Source organism: Pelobates fuscus, chromosome 7, assembly GCF_036172605.1.
Source record: "Pelobates fuscus isolate aPelFus1 chromosome 7, aPelFus1.pri, whole genome shotgun sequence".
In the NCBI taxonomy this organism is placed as follows: Eukaryota; Metazoa; Chordata; class Amphibia; order Anura; family Pelobatidae; genus Pelobates; species Pelobates fuscus.
In genome coordinates, this window is record NC_086323.1 from 88,258,121 (window position 1) to 88,281,517 (window position 23,397).

Genomic DNA, 23,397 nt, shown 5'->3' on the forward strand with positions numbered 1-23,397 from the left:
GGATCTACTGGATCCGGGCTGCTGTAAAACACGCAAGAAATACTCAGAGGTATAACGGGGGGAGTCTCCCATTTATTTACACACACTCCTGGAGATGGTACACTAACGGATGGTCCTCCGGTATTTTGAGAGTGCAGGTTTTTGGCATATTCGGCACCATATAATACAGAGTTTGCTTTCTGTTTTAGATATCCAGACCATTACTAGCAAACTGAGCAGAAAGTTTCCCCCATGTCAAGATGTCGGGAGATACGGAGACCTTCATGGAGCAAACAGGCACCGCCTTGCTCGGGTAACAACATTAAGGAAGGACTATTGCCCGGTCTGAAGGTAAAACCGTACGTATGGGTCATATGGTAAATCAGGAATCCTCGTTTGTCTTGACTTCTCCGGTCTTTACGATCTTGGGATAAAATCGGAGCGCATACCTGGTGAACATGGTTCGGAGATGGAGGACCCTTCGTCTATACTCTATTCATCCCTCACGGGAGCCGTCTGTTTTTGGATTCGCGCTACCCCCTTTTTTTCAACTACCGTCGAGGGGATCTATGAGATTTTACGGAGGTACCTGGTGTACCCCGACTCCTACAGACATCTTTCACTCTTTGACGAGGGCATTGCTGGATGGAAATCTGCGTTCCGGTTGGCTTTTCCCTTCCTTTGCAGGTTTCCAGGATTCGCTATTCCCAGTATAGTCGACCACCGTCCTTCCACACAAGTTCAGTTCGGAACCCTGAATGGACGTCCTTTGGAGTCTTTCTCTACTGCGTCCAAGGTTTACTCAGTCCATTTGGAATCTTAGAATCACTTAGAATACGGCTAGTTTGGCCACGCTCTTGCCTGCATTATGAAATTATTCTCGGATGAGACATATCACCGGGTAGGACAGGAAGGAACGAAAGTTCCTCCTCGGTTTCTAATACGATTTTGGTAGTGGACTTGGGCGCATTCCTTGAAATTGGAGATCTACCTGCAAGACCGCATCGCCGAATATCCCTGGCACGATCGGAGGAACCGCCTTACGGATCATGAGTTGAGACGGTGACAGTTTCTTCTCGCGTCCCCAAGTCCGAACTTGACCTTTGATATTAAAACTACAGGAAGATGACTGATAGGTTAGTTTGCCAGCTCATGGACCGGCTGCTAGGAAACAAGTCGCAACCACATACAATGGATTTACCAGCGGATGGTACTTTTTTCCGTAATTGAGATGCTTCGTCGGCTGGCATTTTCTTTTATCCGTCTACTGTCAATTATCGAACTTGGAATGTCCAATTAGGATTACTCTGATATTTCCTGCAATAGATACCAGCGACACAAACAGCGTTGGATTGGTGAATTGAGCGTTGAAACAGCAAATACGAAGCCTCCTGTCATGTTATAAAATTGTAGATTATGCTAGCTTTAGTGTACCTATAATCTTAATTTTATTAATGACAGGAGGCGAGTATTTCCCACCCATTCTTGTCCCTCCCTTGTTTAATGTTATAGTTTAGATTATCAGGTACGTATGCAACTCTGTTTGTTGTCTCTGATACCTGTCGCTTGTTCATTATGTCTGTGTTTCTTTTCATAAGTAGGGTTGGGATATCTACATATTAAGGTTAATTTTGGTTGCTACATTGGGTACCTACATGTTTATTCTGAGTACATTTCATTGGATAATCAACCTGTTCGTTTCTGTTTTTTCTCTCGTTTCAGTTTACAGTCCATCAACACTATCTAGTTTGACGGTTACTCTCGGATGGTGGACATTGTTATATTCATCGTATCTAGGACTTCGTTTCTTCCCCATGATGTTCTCTGCCTTTTATTCTGTTTTTGTCGCAGCTTGAAAGAGGAAATGATGCATGGGGAGGGGAGTTTTATAGTACCTAACTTTTTTCTGATTGGTTGTTTTTTCTGTGCTGCTGTGGAGTTCTAGTAAAGAGAGACTTAAGCAAATACTCGCCTCCTGTCATTAATAAAATTAAGATTATAGGTACACTAAAGCTAGCATAATCTACAATTATTTCTCCCGCTTCCACCCAGCAGCATGCCTTTTACTCCAATTCCGTTGGCATGTGCTCATGTGGGAGTGCTCAAGACAGGCAGTAAAGCTGCTGACAACGTCTAATCTCCCTAACTGAAGCACTGGCAACAGAGAAATTACTAATTTGGTCGGGGGGAGGTACAAGGGACGGGAGGGGGCAAATTATTATTTTGAGGAAAGGGCACCTGCCATCCCTTTTAAAAAAGAACAACATTATTTTATCTGGTGACCTGTCTTCCTTTCTCAATTATCTGTGACCATAGTACCCTCTCGTCATCAAGCAAAATTATTTTTGGGGAAAAAAGGATCTGTCCCATCTATTTCTTTGCTACCACACCCATGTTTCATTGGAATATTTTTCAGATTCTAATATACAAATTATGCTGAAAGATACACATGCTGAATGAGTCACTTGGAAGCAGGTCAGATGTGTGCGCCCCTGCCCTGTCCATTCAAATCACTTACATTACTGTAAAGGTTTAGCAAGTACATTAATTTTACACCTGGCTAGTAGTGTTGAACATTACATTTCAAGACTTGGAATAAGATTTTATTTTAACATAGTATGTTGTTGGATACTTAATGTGCATAATAGAAGTCTAATTCAAACAGAGCAATTGTGATTTACCTACATACTTTGTCCTCCCTCTTTCATTGAGCATGGGTAAGACTTAATCTTTTTCATGTCTTAATTTTTCTGTTGATTTGGACCTTGGTATTATAGTATAGTATAATGATGCCGAATGTTTTTTGTAATTTTTAATATACCTGTACCTCAAACTTATTTCAACAACTTTTTTATAAGAAATATAATTTTTTCCTCCATAAATGCATAACTCAAAAAATATTGCTCATCCTGCTGATATAATTGAACTTTTCTTCAAGTTTCTCCTTAGCTGTTAAAAATTGCATTGTGTGGAAATAATTAATTATCTGTAAAATGACCTAAAAGTAATGCAAAATAGTTAAGGACACATAAGAAAAAGACAGCATAATCAAAAGTAATAAAATAATATTACCCTATGTATTGTGTGTACACTGACACCAAGCATTTCTAAATTTATATAAATTTGTAATTATGGCAAGTCACATTTTAGTGAGAGTGATTTATATGTTTTCAATGTAATAACTTTTCCAATGTATTCAAATCACAGCACATTTCAGTTACATATGTCACCAATACATTTAAAATAAAACCTATTCCATTATGAGACCTTAGTGATATCACATATTATGTCAATCAAACTTTTATTACCTTTTTCCCCAAAAAATTAATTTAACAATTGTTTGGGGGTTTTTGCTATAAGTGTAGCTACACTACTGATTATTAAATTTTTAATTAATCATTTTAACATGTAAAATGTGTTCATAAAAATGGAAGACAAAAAACGTTCTTACAGATTGAAAACTACCTTACATGTCCAAAGCCTCCTAGCACATATATAAACATGGTTCCTGTACACTTGGGTCAGGGCACCCTTAAGCTCTTCAGTCTTAACACCTTGACCTTTATACCTATATATATGAAACAAAGGACTATTCAGTCTCTAGTAAAATATCTACTTATTTGAACATATAGTACACCAAAGCACATTGAGCAGGACTGACTCAAGAAACATCTCTAGTGACTGTCTGAGTAACTGCCACTAGAGGTGCTGCTAGACAGCAATGTAAACACTGCCTTATCTATGAAAAGGCAGTGCTTACATTGAAATGCCTGCAGGTATAGGCTATGCACATTAGAATAACTACATTAAGCTATAGTTGTTATGTTGACTATAGTGTCCCTTTAAATTGAGGCCATAGTTGGAAGCCATTTATACAACAGCACTAACAGTTGGAGGTCAACATATCTGCCAACTCCCATTCCTGTGCATACCCCTTTGGTGTAAGAGAGATATCAGGAAGCAAAAGTGAGGTCTAACTAGAGGCATTTTGCATGGTTTTGTGCAGTTTTCTTTTATTTTATTGTTTGGCTTGGAGGCTCGATTCATATGGTTTTCCAGTGTAAGCTTACTCAATTGTGTCTTTAAATTAGCAATAACATGTATGCAATATATTGGGTGGATTAATGTAATCTCATTTGAACCTAGACTTTGTTGGATAATAGATATATCCCTTTTTCAGGTATCCCAATTTTGTGATGACAGCAACCATAACATCCATGCTCCTAACTTACAAAACAAACTGTGTGACTATCAAAGCACCTGGGATGTTGTCAAAAACTCTGATGATATAAAGAATACTTCTCCAGTCGGAAATGTTATTATTCCTGAACCTATGTTCTCACTGCTTCAATATAAAGAAAGAGTTATAACATTAGTACTTGATGTCTCTGGAAGCATGTCCTCTGTAAGTTTTTCATACATTGAGTTTGTACTTACTTTTACATGTTTTCAATGGGACACTCCTGGATACATGTATCAACTATTTTAGGGCATGACTTTGATTGTCCATTAAAATACATACCGTACATTTAAAAAACAAGAATTAAAAACAAATATGCCTTGAAGTTCTGTATTACATGTTTTCCATGAGAGCTAACCCACTTTTCTGGTCTACCTCAGACAAATGGAATAAGCCTAGCAAATACCCACATGTGGTGAAATGCACTTGCATTGTTTCCCCATAGGAATGGATGAAAAATCACTCTTGCAAGCACGGGAAAGGCACAAGAGCTTTCATTCGCATGCCCATATTCACTCCAAGATATTAAAATATTTTATATTCAAACATGATCTCTAGAGCCACAATCTAAAAAAACAGGGCTGGATTAACATGACCTAGGGTAGCATTTTTGACATCCTGCACAACAGCAAATGAACAAAACCAAATCAAAAATAAATTATTTTCAAAAACTGATGTGCACGGTGTAAAAAGTGCTGCCAACAGCAATTTTCAAAGTCACCAAAGACAGCACTTTTCATGTCCTGCACAACAGTATAAAACATTTTCTTTTCCAAAAAACAAATTAGTAAATCTTGCAGCAAACAGTTGTGCAGGTTATGAAATGTGCTGCCATGCAAATACAGTGGTTTTCAAATTCCCCAAAGGCAGCATTTTTCATTTCCTGCACAACAGCATAACAAATATATTTTTCCAAAAAGCAAATAAAATATTTTAGCAAACAGTTGTGCAGTACACAATATTGTGGTTTAAAATTTCCCAAGTGCAACACTTGTCACGTCCTTCACAATGCCATAAAAAACATTTTTTTTTTTCTTTGAACTTACTAAACAGTGCCCTAATTTAGCATTTGAAGTAGGAGAACCCCACATCATGGTACTATATTAGGTGAGAAATCCACATAACAGCAATCTAATTTAGTGTCCTAAGAAGGGGAACCCCACATCATGGTTCCAAAATAGGTAAGCTATCTAAACAACTGAAAGAGGGATAATAGGAAAAAAAAAAAATCTTAAATTTGCTCTTATTTATTTATTTATTTATTATTGCCATTTATATAGCGCCAACAGATTCCGTAGCGCTTTACAATATTATGAGAGGGGGATTTAACTATAAATAGGACAATTACAAATAAACTTACAGGAACAATAGGTTGAAGAGGACCCTGCTCAAACGAGCTTACATTCTATAGGAGGTGGGGTGAAAAACACATTAGGACAGGAATTTACAATCAAATAAGGTGGGCTGCCCTTTAGGAGAGGGCAAGAGACAGGTATGTGAGGTAAGGGTTAGTCTTGGAGGCCATAAGCTTTCCTAAAGAGATGGGTTTTAAGGCACTTCTTAAAAGATGCAAGACTAGGGGAGAGTCTGATGGCGGTAGGCATGCTATTCCATAGGAAGGGAGCCGCCCGCGAGAAGTCCTGCAAGCGCGAGTTGGCCGTACGAGTGCGGACAACGGACAGGAGGTGGTCACGGGCAGAACGGAGAGACCGAGAAGGGACATACCTATGGATCTGTGAGGAGATATAAGAGGGGCTAGAGTTGTTCAGTGCTTTATAGGTGTGAGTTAGTACCTTGAATTGACTCCTATAGCATACAGGAAGCCAATGTAAGGACTGGCAGAGGGGTGAGGTGTGAGAGAAACGACTAGAGAGGAAAATCAATCTAGCAGCAGCATTCATTACGGACTGTAAGGGTGCAGTACGGCTATTGGGGAGACCAATCAGGAGAGGGTTACAATAATCCATGCGGGAAATTACTAGAGCATGGACAAGCTCCTTGGTAGTATCTGGTGCAAGAAAGGGGCGGATGCGGGCTATGTTTTTAAGATGGAATCTACAGGATTTGGCAACATGCTGGATGTGAGGCTCAAAGGTGAGACCAGAGTCAAGTATGACGCCAAGACAGCGCGCTTGCAAGGATGGACTGATGTTGGTACCACAAACTTGGAGGGAGAGCGAAAGAGGAGGATCAGTATTAGGAGGAGGAAAGACAAGGAGCTCAGTTTTTGAGAGATTGAGTTTCAGAAAGTGGGAGGACATCCAGTCAGAGATGGAAGAAAGGCAAGCAGTGACACGTTGCAGGACGGCAGGGGAGAGGTCCGGGGAGGAGAGATATAGCTGGGTGTCATCAGCGTACAGGTGGTAGTGAAATCCAAAAGAGGTAATAAGTTTGCCAAGAGAGGCAGTATAAAGTGAAAATAGAAGGGGACCAAGGACGGAGCCTTGGGGAACTCCAACTGAGACAGGGCAAGGGGAGGAGGTATCATTAGAAAAGGAGACACTGAATGAGCGTTGGGAGAGATAAGAGGAAAACCATGAGAGGACAGAGTCACAGAGACCAAGCGATTGAAGAGTTTGAAGAAGGAGAGCATGATCAACGGTGTCAAAGGCCGCTGAGAGGTCAAGAAGAATTAGTATGGAGTAGTGGCCTTTGGATTTAGCTGCGATTAGGTCGTTAGTAACTTTGATAAGGGCAGTCTCTGTAGAGTGGAGAGGGCGGAAGCCAGATTGAAGAGGGTCAAGGAGAGAGTTGGAATTGAGGAAATGAGACACACGGGTAAAGACAAGTCTTTCCAGAAGCTTTGAGGAAAAAGGGAGCAGGGATATGGGACGGTAGTTAGAGGGGGTAGTTACAGTTGCTTAGGAGATAAGTCCGTAATTTGCTATCCTTATAAAAATGAATGGATTTGGAAATGGTCAGCTCAATTCATTCAGAAAGCCTTTGTTTTAATTTTGCATGCTAACAAATTTTGAAGATTTCAAATTCCAAAATCCAGAGAAATTTGATTTGTCCGATAAACGCACATTTTTAGTTACAACTATTATGTCAGTATCTTTTTCATTCCAATATTACCAGTCACAACAATCATATTCTATGTCTGAGATCCAATTAAATTTTCACGTGCCAGTCATATGAATTCCACCAAATTCAATGATATAGAGGCAGATAAAAAAAAAAGGAAGAAACACAGTATTCATGCCATAAAAAAGATACCACTCGGAGTGGCTACTCAAACCATTTAAGAATGGTTTAACAACTTACCTGGGCGATGGCAAGCACCCATGGCTCCTGTTCCTGCAAACAGATTCTCTTGCAAGGATAATCCAGTAACCTACTTAAGCTGAAAGCTCTCAGCCAAAGAGTATTGCCCTATAATGGGCTATGTTTAGCTCAGGGGAGATACGCTTTTTATGCAGGGCACTACAACAGATTATATTACTTAGAATGTTCCTTTATATTGCACTACAGTTTAAAGGGATATTATGAGCACCAAAACAACTTTAGCTTAATGAAGAAGATTTGGTGTATAGATCATGCTTCTGCAGTCTCACTACTTAATTATCTGCCATTTAGGAGTTAAATCCCTTCTGTTTGTATTTATGTAGTTTGTATATAGGTTGTTTTGCTGCTAACAGTGTACATTGAATTTATGTTTTTTACATGAATGAACCCCATGCCAGTTCCTGATATACATACCTTGGGCAGGAGTTTATCCGATATGCTCATTAATCCAACCAAAAATAACAGAAACAGTGTTTGCTGGTGTGGGACAGGCCATTCTAGATTGCAGATCTTCTATACAGAGATGTTGCCATCTTCAAATGACACAAAAATGTATATGCGAGAGCCAAACATATTATTCCTGACATGGCATAGTGTGTAACTGTCCTGGCTGGATAGGAGAACCCAACACTCACAGACCCTAATCTGCAGGAGAGATAATTACGACATATTACTGGGCCTTAGAATGTCCGGATTTAACATAAAGAGCAGTCAGAGAGAAAGCAGAGGTTAAGCATAGTAGAAAATACCATAAACAAGAAATAAGCCAAAGTCAGGAATTCAGAGAGCAGAGAGACAAATAAACAAGCCAAAGTCAGTAACAAGGAATCCAAAATACAATAAAGCGTACTCTTGGGTAATTAAGAACCAAAACAGGGTAACTTGCTACAGAAACCCTTGGCTTTATATAGCCAGTACACTAACACTATTGGTTAGCATCACTTTGGAGCACCTAAACATCCGAATTCTGGTGCATGCCAAATTTGGGTACTTCTGTTCGTTCGTGACGATCGCTTTGGCACTTTGAGTTGGGCTGTGCTGACGTCAGCGCGACTTTATACAAATAAACGCACACACATAGCGTGCAGCGTTTGACCCGCCGCTGGATCGGGGGAGCTCAAGAACAGGTAAGCATGACACTAACTCCGTGTATTTAATACTTTTATTCTCCTGTATTCATCTGTATACTAATAATATTTAAGTATATATTGTTTTTTTTCATGTATTTTGCTACTATGTTATGTGTTAAAAATCTTAGTGTATCATAGTAAATTATAGTAACGTTATTTATGAAATATTCATTGCAGTATGGTCGGATTGGAAGGTTATACCAGGCAGCAGAAATATTCCTTATTCAGATAATTGAAACAAATTCATATGTTGGGATTGTCGAGTTCCATACTACTCCAAATATCAAATCACATTTAGTGCAAATAATCGGTGATGAGCAGCGTCAGGAATTAAAGGCTCTTCTTCCACAGAAAGCATCGGGATATACTTATATCTGCGATGGAATGACGTCTGGTATTAAGGTACCTGTTTATATAGATTTTGCTGGTTTGCTGATACTGTATATATGTGTGTATATATATATATATATATATATATATATATATATATATATATATATATATAAATATATGTATATATATATATAAAGACAGAAAAATAGAGAGATAAATTACTGTTGTGTATCACCTGCATATATCAAATTGGAGTTTGAATAGTCCTCCTTGGACACAGAAACTCAAGAAATCTTGTTTCCACCTACCTTACATGCAAATGAGAACACACGGGCATTGTGTCTCAGTCTTTACTCTGCATTTTTGCAGCTACCCTTAGCTATGGACAATATTTTAAACCAAAACACAGGTTGTGATACAAAAGTATCAGCGACCAGAAATCAGCCATGGATGGCACAAATGCGACCTTCAGGGTGTCATCAGCATTGATCTGATTCTGGTCTTAAAATCTCTGAGTGTATAGCTAGGTGCAAGAAAGATTGTGAAAAGACCAAACAGTAAAACACCCAACATCAAAAATAAATGACTGCATATCTCAATTTGGTCTTTGGAAAGTCTACTCTCCTGATTATGGGTCATCAGTATACAGAAAGAAAGCATTTACAGATGGAAGCAGAGCTGAGATAAATTATGCCACTCCTAAGGAAATATTACAAGCATCAAGGTGCTGCCACTTGGTGCTGCAGATGTTGAGACTACTGGTGGGATTAGCAGAAATAAATACATTTATGCATTATAGGGATTTTGTAGAAATATCACCGTAAAGACCCTAGCGGATCTTTTTTTTTGAGAAATTCAAATAGTTAGTAAACCACAGTATTAGGGAATCACACTATGAATTATTGACATTTTGTTGATCACTAAAACTAAAGTTTGTTCTTAAAGGCACATGTATGATATTTGTTTCTTGAAGTGTTTTTGAGCTATTGTGCTTGATGAGGTTGCTGCTATACTTATTTTTAAAAATAATTTTGGAAAAAATATTTTATTGGCATTAATTCACTTTATTAGCACATTGCCACTTTAACCCTAAAAATATAAATATCCTGACCTTAGACTTCCCCTTAAGCCTACACTATCCCTAAATCTAAAAAAGTATTAACCATATTCCAGCATTAACTCTTACCTAAAAATAACCCTACACCTAACCCTAACCAATCCCTAAGCCAAACCCTAACCCTAACCCTAACAAATCCTTCTGCTATCATTGATATCAGCAGATGGATTTCCTAGTCAAAACAGCAGAGAACACTGCTTAGTACCTCTGCCACTTTAGTTTTCTTGGTGTTATTGGGAAGATCCATTGCACTTTGTATCCCATCACAGTCTCCCTTATGAAATGATTATTTCAGTTCAGGTTGATTTGATATTCTTTGAATATCCTTTCTGTTATATCGTTAAAAGTTATGTTTTATTAATTTATTCAATGGGTGCTTTCTTCTATGAAGGGCTAGTTTTGAGAACAATACATTAGTCTTCCTTTTTTACTTTCCCTTCTTTTCCGTGTTCAGTCCCTAGAGAGGTCACTGAGTTTCGTGGTTGCTCACAATCTCCTTTGAGGGGTTTCTGCAGCCCTCAGGAAGGTAATACTCCTAAGTATCCCTTGATATCTCCTCACCTCACCAAATCCTTTCCAAAGAGTGTTTTGATTGCTGATTGGGTGACCGAGACAACCCTGTTTGAAGGTTATATGGATTGTGGCACAGTTTCAGCCCAGCTAACAGTTCCACAGAGTCTCAAAGTGCCTCCTGGGCAGGCCCTCGGTTGGTAAATAGGCTCTGGCAACTCTCAAAGCTCTTCCAGTGCCAGTTAGGGGTTGAACAAGCTTCTGGGACCCCCTCCTATGACAGCTGCCATCTATTAGCTTTTTTCAATATTATGGGAAGATGTCCCTGCAATATAGAATCAAACATGTTTCCCATACAGCTTATCTGTCTATTTAGGACCACTATAAATGGCCGACAGAGGGAAGCGTCCACAATGTGAAAACCAACACTTCAAAGATAAAAACTTGGACTCATATTTGTGCTGTGTTTTCCATTATTTTCACATCTCTTTAGTTTTGCATAAAAATACAAATGTTTAACAAATGATTGTTGTTTGTTTAATTTGTTATTTTCATATTTTTTCAGGTTAACAAAGAGTTGGATGGATCAACAGCTGGTACTGAGTTAGTATTGCTCTCAGATGGGGAAGCCACTGATGATACTAGCCGATGTGCCTCTGAAATTCTAGCAAGTGGAGCAATTCTTCATCTAATAGCTCTGGGACCAAGTGCATCAGAAGCATTAAAAGGCATTGTGAAAGAGACAGGTGAAAACATGACTTACTTGAAAAAACATTTAGGATAGCAAAAATATGTTTGTTATAAAAATAATAATGTTGTGTGAAATACTAATAATTATATGATTTCAAAACAAAATACTTCATTTAATAAACGTTCCAAATTATTTAATGTTGTTAGAATAACTTTCCAAATTAATTATATACAGAAATTGGCTTTATTGGTGACTTTTGTAGATAAATAACTTACAAAGTGTTTCTAATAGTATTGAATAATTTGTAAAACTTTTTAAAGTGAGGTCCAAGTGTCAGCATATCATTTGCACCCTGTACTGTTCCTCAAGACTTTTTTTTTCCAGGAGGATTACATTTTGTAGCATCAGATGCTGTGGACTCTCAAGGACTGATTGATGCTTTCAGTAGTCTTTCAGCAGCAAATGGGGATATTACTCACCAGTCTATTCAGGTAAAGGATTGCATGTATGTCAGAGTATATAGATTAATATCTTGATTTTAGAATATATTTTGCATTGAGAATATATGATATATTTCTTATATATAATGAACCACGATCAGGAATGGACTGGTAAAAATATCAGCTCCAAAAGCAAAATTAGACTCAGGGCCTCTTGATGATTATACGTATTCAAGCATTACGTATTTTGAATTAGATGGAATACAATTGTACATTTCTGTGTATAGACAGAAATAAATATGTGCTTATGTATGTTTAAAGTACCAGTGGACTTGTGCATCTACATAAAGCTTATCAGTGTGGATGTATCTGTGTGTGAGTGTAGTATTGGTATTGGAAAATACCAGGATGCATTAGAGTAGAGTGTGTAAGTGTCTGAATATGTTATTGTATATAGAGTCATTGGTATAAAGAAGTGAATGCAAAAACATATTTATATTTAGTGCAAGTCTGAAAAAATATGTAGTCCATATATGTAAAGAGAGAAGTGCATATTTGTGGAGGTTCTGTGTGAATCATAGTGTGTATATATATATGTAGAATACAATGGTTGCTTGTGAAATTTTAAGTAGTTTGTTTTTGTTGGGCACAAGAACAGGTCCCTTATATACATGTATACTCATAGAGAGTATTCTTTTTTTCTTCAAATTCTGGTTTAATATAAGTTTGGTTAAGCCTTGGAATTGTCTTTTCGACCATTTTTGCTTGACACAAATATAGGTGCTAAGATTTTCTATGCTCTTGAAATGTAATCTACAAGTTAAGAACTGTCCACTGTCCACTTCCAGATGAGTTAACATGCCTTCCTACTGTTCCATTACATTTGTTTACATGCTTTCTGAAGAGCATGTCTCCCTGAGCAGATTCAAAACACAGGCTCTTCTTGGTGAAATCACAATTCCTCTACAACCACAACTGAAGAGCATGACGAAGTCCAAGTCTTTCCAGCAGTTCATTAGCTCCAGTGAGAATCTAGCATTCTAAAATGGCTGTGTAGTATACTTGACCAGCTTGACATTTTCTACATGCTTCTTAGGGACTGAGTGAGTTCCATTATGATGTAAATTATGATTATTGAAAATTCATTAGTAGGGAAAACATGCAGGCATTAAGTACTGTCAAACACAGTCATAATTATAGATATACTTGTAATGCAACTATGTATGTGGGTCCCGTTATGGAAACTGCATGAGTTTACAACTTTAAATAATAAAATTCACAAGATAAGGCCGTGACAAGCCCAGGAAATGTCTTTGTTATAAAATAGTGCAAACTCAATGATCGTTGAGGGAGATATGTAGTACATTAGTGTAGTGATATTATTGCTATGATGTCTTCCCTGCTCTTACAAATTTCTTAGACGCAAGACTTGAGGAAAGAAATCAGTGCGTGTTTTTGTGACAAAGGCAGGACTTTTAAAACATACTGTAAAGCTATACAGTTAAACAAAGTCCACAATGTCTGTACTTGTCACACATTTTTTTATAAAAAGAGTTATGTGATTTAATACATTGCCTTTTTTTTGTCCAGCCAGTTTGCTTATACTACTGCATAATAGTTTGCTTACAGCTTACATTGGCAATCTTTAATAACACTTATCACATTTTTCAAAGTTCAGTAAATCACATTTTTCAAAAATTGGTAAAGGATGAATATGGCAATCATTGTATATTTTCTTTGTTTCATTACATAGCTGGAGAGTATGAGTTCAAACCTTAAGAAATCAGAATGCCTGAATGGCACAGTTTTCATTGACAGCACGGTTGGAAATGAAACATTTTTCCTTGTTACTTGGCAAACGGCAGTTCCATCTATTAATTTACAAAACCCAAAGGGGGGAAAATACAACGAAAACCATTTCAGCAGTGACACTTCTTCCAAATCATCTAGATTACAGGTTCCAGGGACAGCAGAGGTAATGTGTTGAATTTCAGAATCAAACAATCAATAAACACCTGTGTAAAGCATTTGCATGACAAAATATATTCTCTCATTCCATAGCTGTATTTCCCCTTTACTCATACTCATATATATCTGCCCACATCCATATTGCCACATTAATACACATAGGTAGAATTACTCACCACCATGTTTCCTATAGCCATGTCACATCCCGCCATACCCCACAGTCATAATGTCAAGAATACATATGACCCAAACATGCAGAATTTGTCAGTTCTATTAAATAATGGGAATAGACAGGACAGCTGTATATTACTGGATCCTCAAAGTTATCAGGTTGAATGTGAACTAGATAGGCGAATTGGTGACTAGGAATGAGTCAAGGTAAACAGGAAGTATGTTAGTATGAAAATAAGATAAGTCAAGGTCAATGATTACCAAGAACCTGGTTGATACCAATAGATAAACAGATAATGCAATATCGGTTGCCAATATTGAAATCACAAGAGGCAATGGCAATGATTTGTTTGTGGTGAGGGTTTAAATAAGTTGTGCAAAAACCTTAGTGGGTAGAGTCTTATTTGCAATAAAAGTTTGAATATGGTTTCTAATGAAAAACGCATCTGGCCGTGTGTCTGAAAAGTTGGGTGGGCATGAAGCACTATGAAAGGACACAGAGAGATAGCTTTCGGTGTTAATTATAAATCCAGAAGATCTCATAGTGTAACAACAGTATGGCGACACAATGTTCAAAGAGCATAGGTGGGCAATGGGACACATATCTCATTAGGCATATAATGTAAAAAAAAACATTATTCCCCACTGTTAGATTTCCCCACTTCTGTTAGGCAACAAAGTCATTCTAGAGTAACATGCTACGAAGTTTGTTTATTTATCTTAATACAGAAAAAAAAACTGTGATCAACATGGATAATTCAGTAGAGAATTCTGAGTTTGTTTCTTATGAATATATATAGATATTAGATCACATCATTATGTATACCTTAAATTGGCTAAAAGCTGGATATTTTAGTCTAGTTCCTCATCCCATACACAAATTCTAAATGTAATTGTTTCCTATAATGTTCTTGATGTCTGAAGAATGAACAAATCTGGTAAGTGATAACCACAAACCACTTCCTTTAAACATATACACTTTTATAACTCACTTTCATGTCCCCTTTCTCCCACAGTAGTTCTAACAAATACAAACATAGAACAAAGTTAATTCAACCGCGTTAACTACATTAAACACCTCTATTAAACATTTCTCCTGCCATTTACAACCTTACTGTCTCAAGCCTAATGGCTGTGAAAAATTAGATTTAAAAAGAAAAAATAGGTGGGCAATTGAATATCCACTCATCCATTACACCCTGAGACATTTTCTTACATATCCAGTCTGCAGTGTGAATTAATGTATTTCTGTAATCAAAAGGCAGTGCCCTATCAGTTTTTACCCACTGTGTCTGCAGAGTTAGTTAGTAAGCAGTAAGCAAAGCACACCACAAGACCCCAAAATAACTAAAATGAAAGGCATTTAAAACATTGCAACCACCACCATTTTACACTAGACAAAATGTAGAAAAAAGATTTGAATATGAAGGCAATTTGCTGCTGCAAGGAATCAGACATTGTCACATAGCAAGACTTAGCCTGGCAGTGCGAAGCCATCACAATGATAGTCATTTTAAAAAGGGAAAACAGCAGGAATTATATAATTTAATAAAAATGGGAATTTGCAAAAAAGAAAAAGTGAGTGGCCAGTTGATGACCCACTTCCCACTCCACCCTAAGTGAAACAAAACTTTCCTACACATTCATGTTGTAGCGTGAGTGACCATCCTTTAGTATGGAAAAAAAAACAAAAAACGTTATACCAACTACTGTTGCAGTTGTAACCGGCACACTGGACTGAGCTCTCTCAAAATATATATTTTTTTTCCTACAAGTGTTCACCTGTTAAGTAAATTGCCACAAACTATATTGTAATTTGCAAAGACCAAATAGTAGCACTGAAACACACTGCAAATCAAATAATAAGAAATAAAAAGCACACATCAGTAAAATAATTCTAACTAATAATAACAATAATGATTTAAATCAGCGTTTCTCAATTAGGGTTCCGCGAGAACAAACTTGGGGTTCCGCGGCGATTTGCCCATCGGATTGGGTGGCCCAAGCATTTAGGGCCACCCGATGGGTATTGCTAAACAGGGGTCCGTTCAAGCGCCACGGTCATCTAAAACCGTGACCGGGTCTTTGTAGTATTGGATGCTGGGAGGAAGTAACAGCACTTCCTCCCAGACAAAGCGCGCCGGCTGGAGGGAGAGGGAGCAGCGGGGAGTGAGCAGCTGCCGACTTCAGCCAGCAGCACTGAAGATCCTCCTGCAGAAAAAAGTTAAGTGAACAACAAATTTAAACATGTGTGTGTGTGTGTGTATGTGTCACTGTGTGTACATGTGTCAGTGTGTGTATCTCCCAATGTGTGTGAATCTGTGTGTGGATGTGCCAGTTTGTGTATCTGTGTGTCAAGGTGTGTGTATGTGTCAATGTGTGTATATATGTGTGTCAGTGTATCTGTCAGTGTGTGTATGTGTCAGTGTGTGTGCCACTGTGTGTGCATCTCTGTGCCAAGGTGTGTGTATCTGTCAGTATGTGTATCTGTGTTTCAGTGAGCCACTATAGATACACACTGACACACAGATACACACATCTTGACACACACTGGCACATACAAACACAGATACACACATCTTGACCCACCGGCACATACAAACACAGATACTCACACTTTGACACACAGATACATACACACACACAGAAATAGATACACATTGTGTGTCAAGGTATGTGTATCTTTGTATATCGACGGAAGGATAAATGGCGCACAAGGAGGAAAATATATGTATAGCGAGCATACACAATATAAATCGAAACAAATAGCTGCAACTCACTGGGAGTCCTGGTGAGATCTCCTAAGTGCTAAATAGGTAATAAGGAATAGTGAGTGCGCTTACAATAAATAAAATACAGTGTTAATCACGCCTAAAATATCTGAAGGGCATATAACACATTTGATTACAATGCAATAATACCAAAGTGCTATAGTGCTTTAAGAAATTTACACAATATGTGGAGTGCCAAAGTGCATATATGTGCAGACAAGGGATATCCAATATAAATAAAAAAGGACTGATATACTTGCAGAGCTTCTGGAACAAATAATACACGGCTCTGTAAAACAAATAATACAACACCTAGTGCAATATGTTTGTACAGTGCAAAATTAACAATAAATAAATAGGTATCTCACTCGCAATGGTGGAGTGGTTGAAGTACCACCCCAAACTATCAGGCTCCAGGGAGGATCAGCCCCCAGTGATCGTGGGATCCACTCAGTGTAGAAAGAACGTGGGCCAATCCGGATATGTGTAAACCAAGAATTTCTTTATTACCAATGCATAAAAATATAAAACACCAGTCTCCTGCAACCTGCTACCGATAGTCCGAGAAAGAGAGAGAAGGTCTATAATCAGAGTGTCCTCCTCGCAGCTCAATCCTCATGGCTACACGGATACACGGTGTAGGTGCAAAAACTTCAGGATTGTTCAGATGCAATGCATTTCTCCCCTCCCACGGGGCTTTTTCAAGCATAATCCACGTTCCTTGGGTCTTTCTTTATATAAGCTAACTAATTAGTTAATTTGGAGCAGTCCATTGCAATTAAGTCCAGGAGTATACACATAAACTCCAAACATTATAATAAAAGGAAGGAGTGAAAGAAATAAAGGAGAAATTAAAAAACCTAAATATATACATATCATTCCAGCACAAATACATGGTTAACTAGATGCATCGTATAGTTATATTCACCTCATCTGTTTAACACCCAATTGTGTAACAAAAGTGCAATGTGCGGTGTACATAGAATATACCTTCTTAAAATCCATTACCGTATATACTCGAGTATAAGCCGACCCGGATATAAGCCGAGGCCCCTAATTTTTCCCCAAAAAACTGGGAAAACTTATTGACTCGAGTATAAGACTAGGGTGGGAAATGCAGCAGCTACTGGTAAATTTCTAAATAAAATTAGATCCTAAAAAAAATATATTAATTGAATATTTATTTACAGTGTGTGTATAATGAATGCAGTGTGTGCGTATGAGTGCAGCGTGTGTGTGTATGAGTGCAGCGTGTGTGTATGAGTGCAGTGTCTGTATGAGTGCAGCGTGTGTCTGTATGAGTGCAGCGTGTGTCTGTATGAGTGCAGCGTGTGTGTGTATGAGTGCAGCGTGTGTATGAGTGCAGTGTGTGTGTGTATGAATGCAGTGTGTGTGTGTATGAATGCAGTGTGTGTGTGTATGAATGCAGTGTGTGTGTATGAGTGCAGTGTGTGTATGAATGCAGTGTGTGTATGAATGCAGTGTATGAATGCAGTGTGTGCAGGGCCGGTGCAAAGATATTTGCCCCCCCCATATGTCCTGACCTCCCCTCCTCCTCCCTCAGTGGTCCTTACCTCCCCACCCCCGTGTTCCTTCACCCCCCTCCCCCAGTGGTCCTGACTCACCCCTCCCCTAGGGGTCCTTACTTCCCCTTCCCCTCCCCTAGTGGTCCTTACTTCCCCCTCCCCTCCCCTAGTGGTCCTTATCCCCCCCTCCCTCCCCTAGTGGTCCTTATCCCCCCCCTCCCTCCCATAGTGGTCCTTATCCCCCTCCCTCCCATAGTGGTCCTTATCCCCCCCTCCCTTCCTCCCATAGTGGTCCTTATCCCCCCTCCCTCCCATAGTGTTCCTTTTCTCCCCCCCTCCCTCCCATAGTGGTCCTTATCCCACCCCCCTGCCTCCGATAGTGGTCCTTATCCCCCCCTCCCTTCCATAGTGGTATAGTGGTCCTTATCCCCCCCTCCCTCCCATAGTGGTCCTTATCCCCCCCCTTCCCTCCCATAGTGGTCCTTATCCCCCCTCCCTCCCATAGTGGTCCTTATCCCCCCTCCCTCCCATAGTGGTCCTTATCCCCCCCCTCCCTCCCATAGTGGTCCTTATCCCCCCCCCTCCCTCCCATAGCGGTCCTTATATCCCCCCTCCCTCCCATAGTGGTCCTTATCCCACCCCCTCCCTCCCATAGTGGTCCTTATCCCACCCCCTCCCTCCAATAGTGGTCCTTATCCCCCCCCCTCCCTCCCATAGCGGTCCTTATACCCCCCCCCTCCCTCCCATAGTGGTCCTTATCCCACCCCCTCCCTCCCACAGTGGTCCTTATACCCCCTTTTTTTTTATTATTTTTTTTTTTATTATTATTTCTTATTTTATTTTTTTTTTCGTCCCCCCTCCCTGCTTTATACATGGCAGGGAGGGGGGCTCTCCTTCCCTGGTGGTCCAGTGGCAGTTCAGTGGGGGGGAGAGGGGGGCTGGCAGAGCTGTACTTACCTGTTCTGCAGCTCCTGTCAGCTCTCTCCTCCTCCGCGCCGTCCGTGCAGCTCCTTCTATCAGCTCACACTGTAAGTCTCGCGAGAGCCGCGGCTCTCGCGAGACTTACACTGGGAGCTGACCGAGGTGCTGAACGGACGGCGCGGAGGAGGAGAGAGCTGACAGGAGCTGCAGAACAGGTAAGTACAGCTCTGCCAGCCCCCCTCTCCCCCGGTCTGTATTATGGCAATGCAAATTGCCATAATACAGACCTTGACTCGAGTATAAGCCGAGTTGGGGTTTTTCAGCCCAAAAAATGGGCTGAAAAACTCGGCTTATACTCGAGTATATACGGTATATATCTATCAGAAGATCTAAAAAATTATTATATAACTACATATTTAAAGCTAAAAACTACATATAGAAAATGTATAGAGAAAAATTTGTATAGAGAAAAATATTGTTGGTTAAAGTGCAAGGCTTATTATTCCCAATTGCAAGACACAAAATGAGAAAACAATTATTTATTGTATAATCACTTATGATGGAGATATGTATCCACAGCTTCCACCTAGATACTTAGAAGTAATTTAAGTGAATTCTCTTTTAACAAAATCAGAAACTAATTATACAATTTAGGGAAAAAGCTTTCCAAGTGGTATATCCGCTAAACAACGGATTTCTCTTTCCCCTTTTTTTCTTAAAAGTTCAAAGACTATAGAGTGATATTGTGAGGATACATAGAATTCAGTATCTTATAAGATAATTAGAAAGAGATGACAATACAATAACTTAAAATTACTAAAAAACATCCTAAAAAGTTTAGGAGGGATAAGAAAGACTATGAAGAAGGGAGAGTGAGGAATTTTAATAAAAATTCCAATGATAGGAGTGAGACTAACACCAGAGTAATTCCCAGAACTCCACAAAGGAGCAGGGATTATACAAGAAAGAGGCCTAGCTCCCCAAAACGTGATGACAGATCCCCATTAAATCAGAGGGACAACCCACCACAGAGGAGTTACTTTTATGACAATAGAATTGATCGAAATAGTGGATGGTCGCAGGTGGTCAAGAAAGGCAGAAGACCCAATGACCCTAGACCACATCACACTAGAAGACCCAGTGATTCCAAAACATATCCTTCTGAGACATATAGGAATGGATACTATCGTGAAGGAGCCCGACCAAAAGATTCTGGAATTACTACACATAGGAATAGATTTCAGGTTTTAAGTAGAGATGACAAAAATGAGGACTCAGATTTTTTAGAGGAATCTCCGAAGAGGAGGGACTTCCCAATAAAAAGACGGAGAGATGTGAGTTTCGAGGGTGCAGAGGAGGAAAACATAAGAAAAGAAGGGAAATACAATCGATAATCCCTATTGGGATTAATAACCTTTCTGTTTATCCCCTAAGTAATATGGAGGTTCAACTTTTAAATAAGGGACTTAAATTTGCACCCTCAAGGGATTTTAATGCTTTTTCGGCACATATAGATGTCCTTAAATACAGTAGGAAACTGTGCATTAAAAAATTATTTTTGACCAGAGAATTAGATGTAGGAACTGTGGTACCAGAAGCTAATGATTTTAACCCCTTAAGGACCAAACTTCTGGAATAAAAGGGAATCATGACGTGTCAGACATGTCATGTGTCCTTAAGGGGTTAAACACTCTAAGCTCTCAAATAGATCAAATTTTTATCCAAGCTATTTGAAACAGGGAAGCATAGAGGTATTTGAAAGAGCAATAACCAGAGATTTTAGAAAGTTGAAGCTTAGAAATAGACAGAGTAATCTCACAAGTGATGAGATTAAAGCACTTAAGGGACTAAGAGAAAATGAGAACATTGTCATCAAGCCTGCAGACAAGGGCGGTAGCTTGGTAATAATGGACACAACCAAATATATTGCGGAATGTAAGAGACAACTGGGGGATCTAGATGTATATGAGAAACTATCAAATAATCCTTTGGGGACTTTTAAGAAAACCCTAACCCATTTGTTAGACAAGGGTCATATGCAAGGTATATTGACCAAAAAAAGAATACGAGTTTCTTAATATCAGATCTCCCAGAACTCCGGTCTTCTATGTACTTCCTAAGGTACATAAGAGTCTGGAGAATCCACCAGGAAGACCAATAGTGTCGGGCATTATGTCCATCTTATACAATCTGTCTAAGTATATAGATGGGTTTTTACAGCCCATAGTGGTTAAAACACGCTCTTTCTTAAAAGATACCACAGACGTTTTACAATTAATTAGAGGGGTGACTTGGAAAAAATAATTTTTACTTGTCACTTGTGATGTCACCTCACTATACACCTGCATTCCTCACGAAAAAGGATGCAGGGCGGTTCAGCAGTTTTTAATTCAGGATAATACATTGCCTTTGGAACAAATTAATTTTTTAATTGATTGTATAAAATGGACATTGGGTAATAATTATTTCTGGTTCGATGCCTCCTTTTATTTACAGCGTAGAGGTACGGCGATGGGAAGTACCTATGCGCCCAGCTATGCTAATATTTTTATGGCTAGTTGGGAGGAGATTTTTATTTATGGGAACCATAGCTGGGCGTCGCAGATACATGCCTATCGCCGTTACATCGATGATTTGTTTTTTATTTGGGAAGGCACAGAACACAGTTTTAATGAGTTTTTTAAATTTATTAATAATAATGACTGGGGTATACATCTCACCTCCAATATTAGCCCCACCAGTGTAGAATATCTTGATTTGAAAATATACACTGAGGGGACTATGTTAAAAACAGAGACCTTCTTTAAGAAAGTCGACACGAATGGGTATGTCATGTACAGTAGTGGACATTACTCACCCTGGCTGAATAACATCCTTAAGGGACAGCTTCTTAGGATTAGACGTAATTGTACAGAGGATCAGAAATTTCATATACAGTCCCAAGAACTCTTGGATAGATTCAGAGAAAAGAACTACCCAGAGGATATTTTAGAAAAAGCTTGGGAAGAAGTTAAAGAAATGACCCAGTATACACTACTTAACAAAGATAAGGGAAAAGCCCCTATTTCAGCCCAAGACGCACTAGTCTTTGATTATAATTCACGTCATAGAGACGTTAGACGTATTATCAATAAATAAATATTGGAATATACTCAAGACAGATAAAGATTTGGGACCCTTGTTGCCTGAAAAACGTTTAGAGGGGCTCCCAATTTCAAGAGTACTCTGGTTAATAGTTACATTAAAGACAAACCAAAACAAAAAAGTATTAATGCATTTGGGGAAATCTCTGGTTTTTATAAATGCAAGATATGTTTAGGCTGCAAAAGCACACAACAAGTAGGGAATGGTAGGTTCTTTGAGTTCCAATCAGAGAGCACGAAAACTTCCTATAAGATCAGGGAACATATGACATGCCACAGTAGTAATGTAATATATCTCTTACAGTGTACATGTCATTTGCAATATATTGGTAGAACTACAAGACCACTGTTCAAAAGGATTAGAGAGCATGTATATAATATACGTAAAAGAGTAACAAGCCATAGCGTCTCCGATCATTTTAATAAAGTACATAACGGAGACCCTAGGGCTCTCTCCTTCATGGCCATAAAGAAGGTTACTGCTAATTGGAGGGGAGGTGACTTTATTAGAAAAATTGGCCAAGAGGAAATGAAATGGGTCTATTACCTCGATACTATGTCCCCTACTGGCCTAAATATTGATTTCGATCTTTTTAATTTTTTATAGTAGCTTTCTATAGACATTTTTAGACATTTATAGACATTTTTATAAAAGTTATTTTTTAGGATGTTTTTTAGTAATTTTAAGTTATTGTATTGTCATCTCTTTCTAATTATCTTATAAGATACTGAATTCTATGTATCCTCACAATATCACTCTATAGTCTTTGAACTTTTAAGAAAAAAAGGGGAAAGAGAAATCCGTTGTTTAGCGGATATACCACTTGGAAAGCTTTTTCCCTAAATTGTATAATTAGTTTCTGATTTTGTTAAAAGAGAATTCACTTAAATTACTACTAAGTATCTAGGTGGAAGCTGTGGATACATATCTCCATCATAAGTGATTATACAATAAATAATTGTTTTCTCATTTTGTGTCTTGCAATTGGGAATAATAAGCCTTGCACTTTAACCAACAATATTTTTCTCTATACAAATTTTTCTCTATAAATTTTTCTCTATACATTTTCTATATGTAGTTTTTAGCTTTAAATATGTAGTTATATAATAATTTTTTAGATCTTCTGATAGATATATAATGGATTTTAAGAAGGTATATTCTATGTACACCG

General features: G+C 38.5%; 1 protein-coding gene across 1 annotated transcript in view; it reads left to right on the forward strand.

Annotated features, from left to right (window-relative positions):
* Nucleotides 1-23,397, forward strand: part of LOC134568710 (calcium-activated chloride channel regulator 1-like) — an 83,263-nt gene that overhangs the window by 17,841 nt on the left and 42,025 nt on the right. The window contains exons 6-10 of the mRNA XM_063427362.1: nt 4,160-4,384; nt 8,812-9,036; nt 11,160-11,340; nt 11,670-11,776; nt 13,479-13,700. Of these exons, the coding sequence (XP_063283432.1) occupies nt 4,160-4,384; nt 8,812-9,036; nt 11,160-11,340; nt 11,670-11,776; nt 13,479-13,700 (960 nt within the window). The remainder of the gene's footprint in view (nt 1-4,159; nt 4,385-8,811; nt 9,037-11,159; nt 11,341-11,669; nt 11,777-13,478; nt 13,701-23,397) is intronic.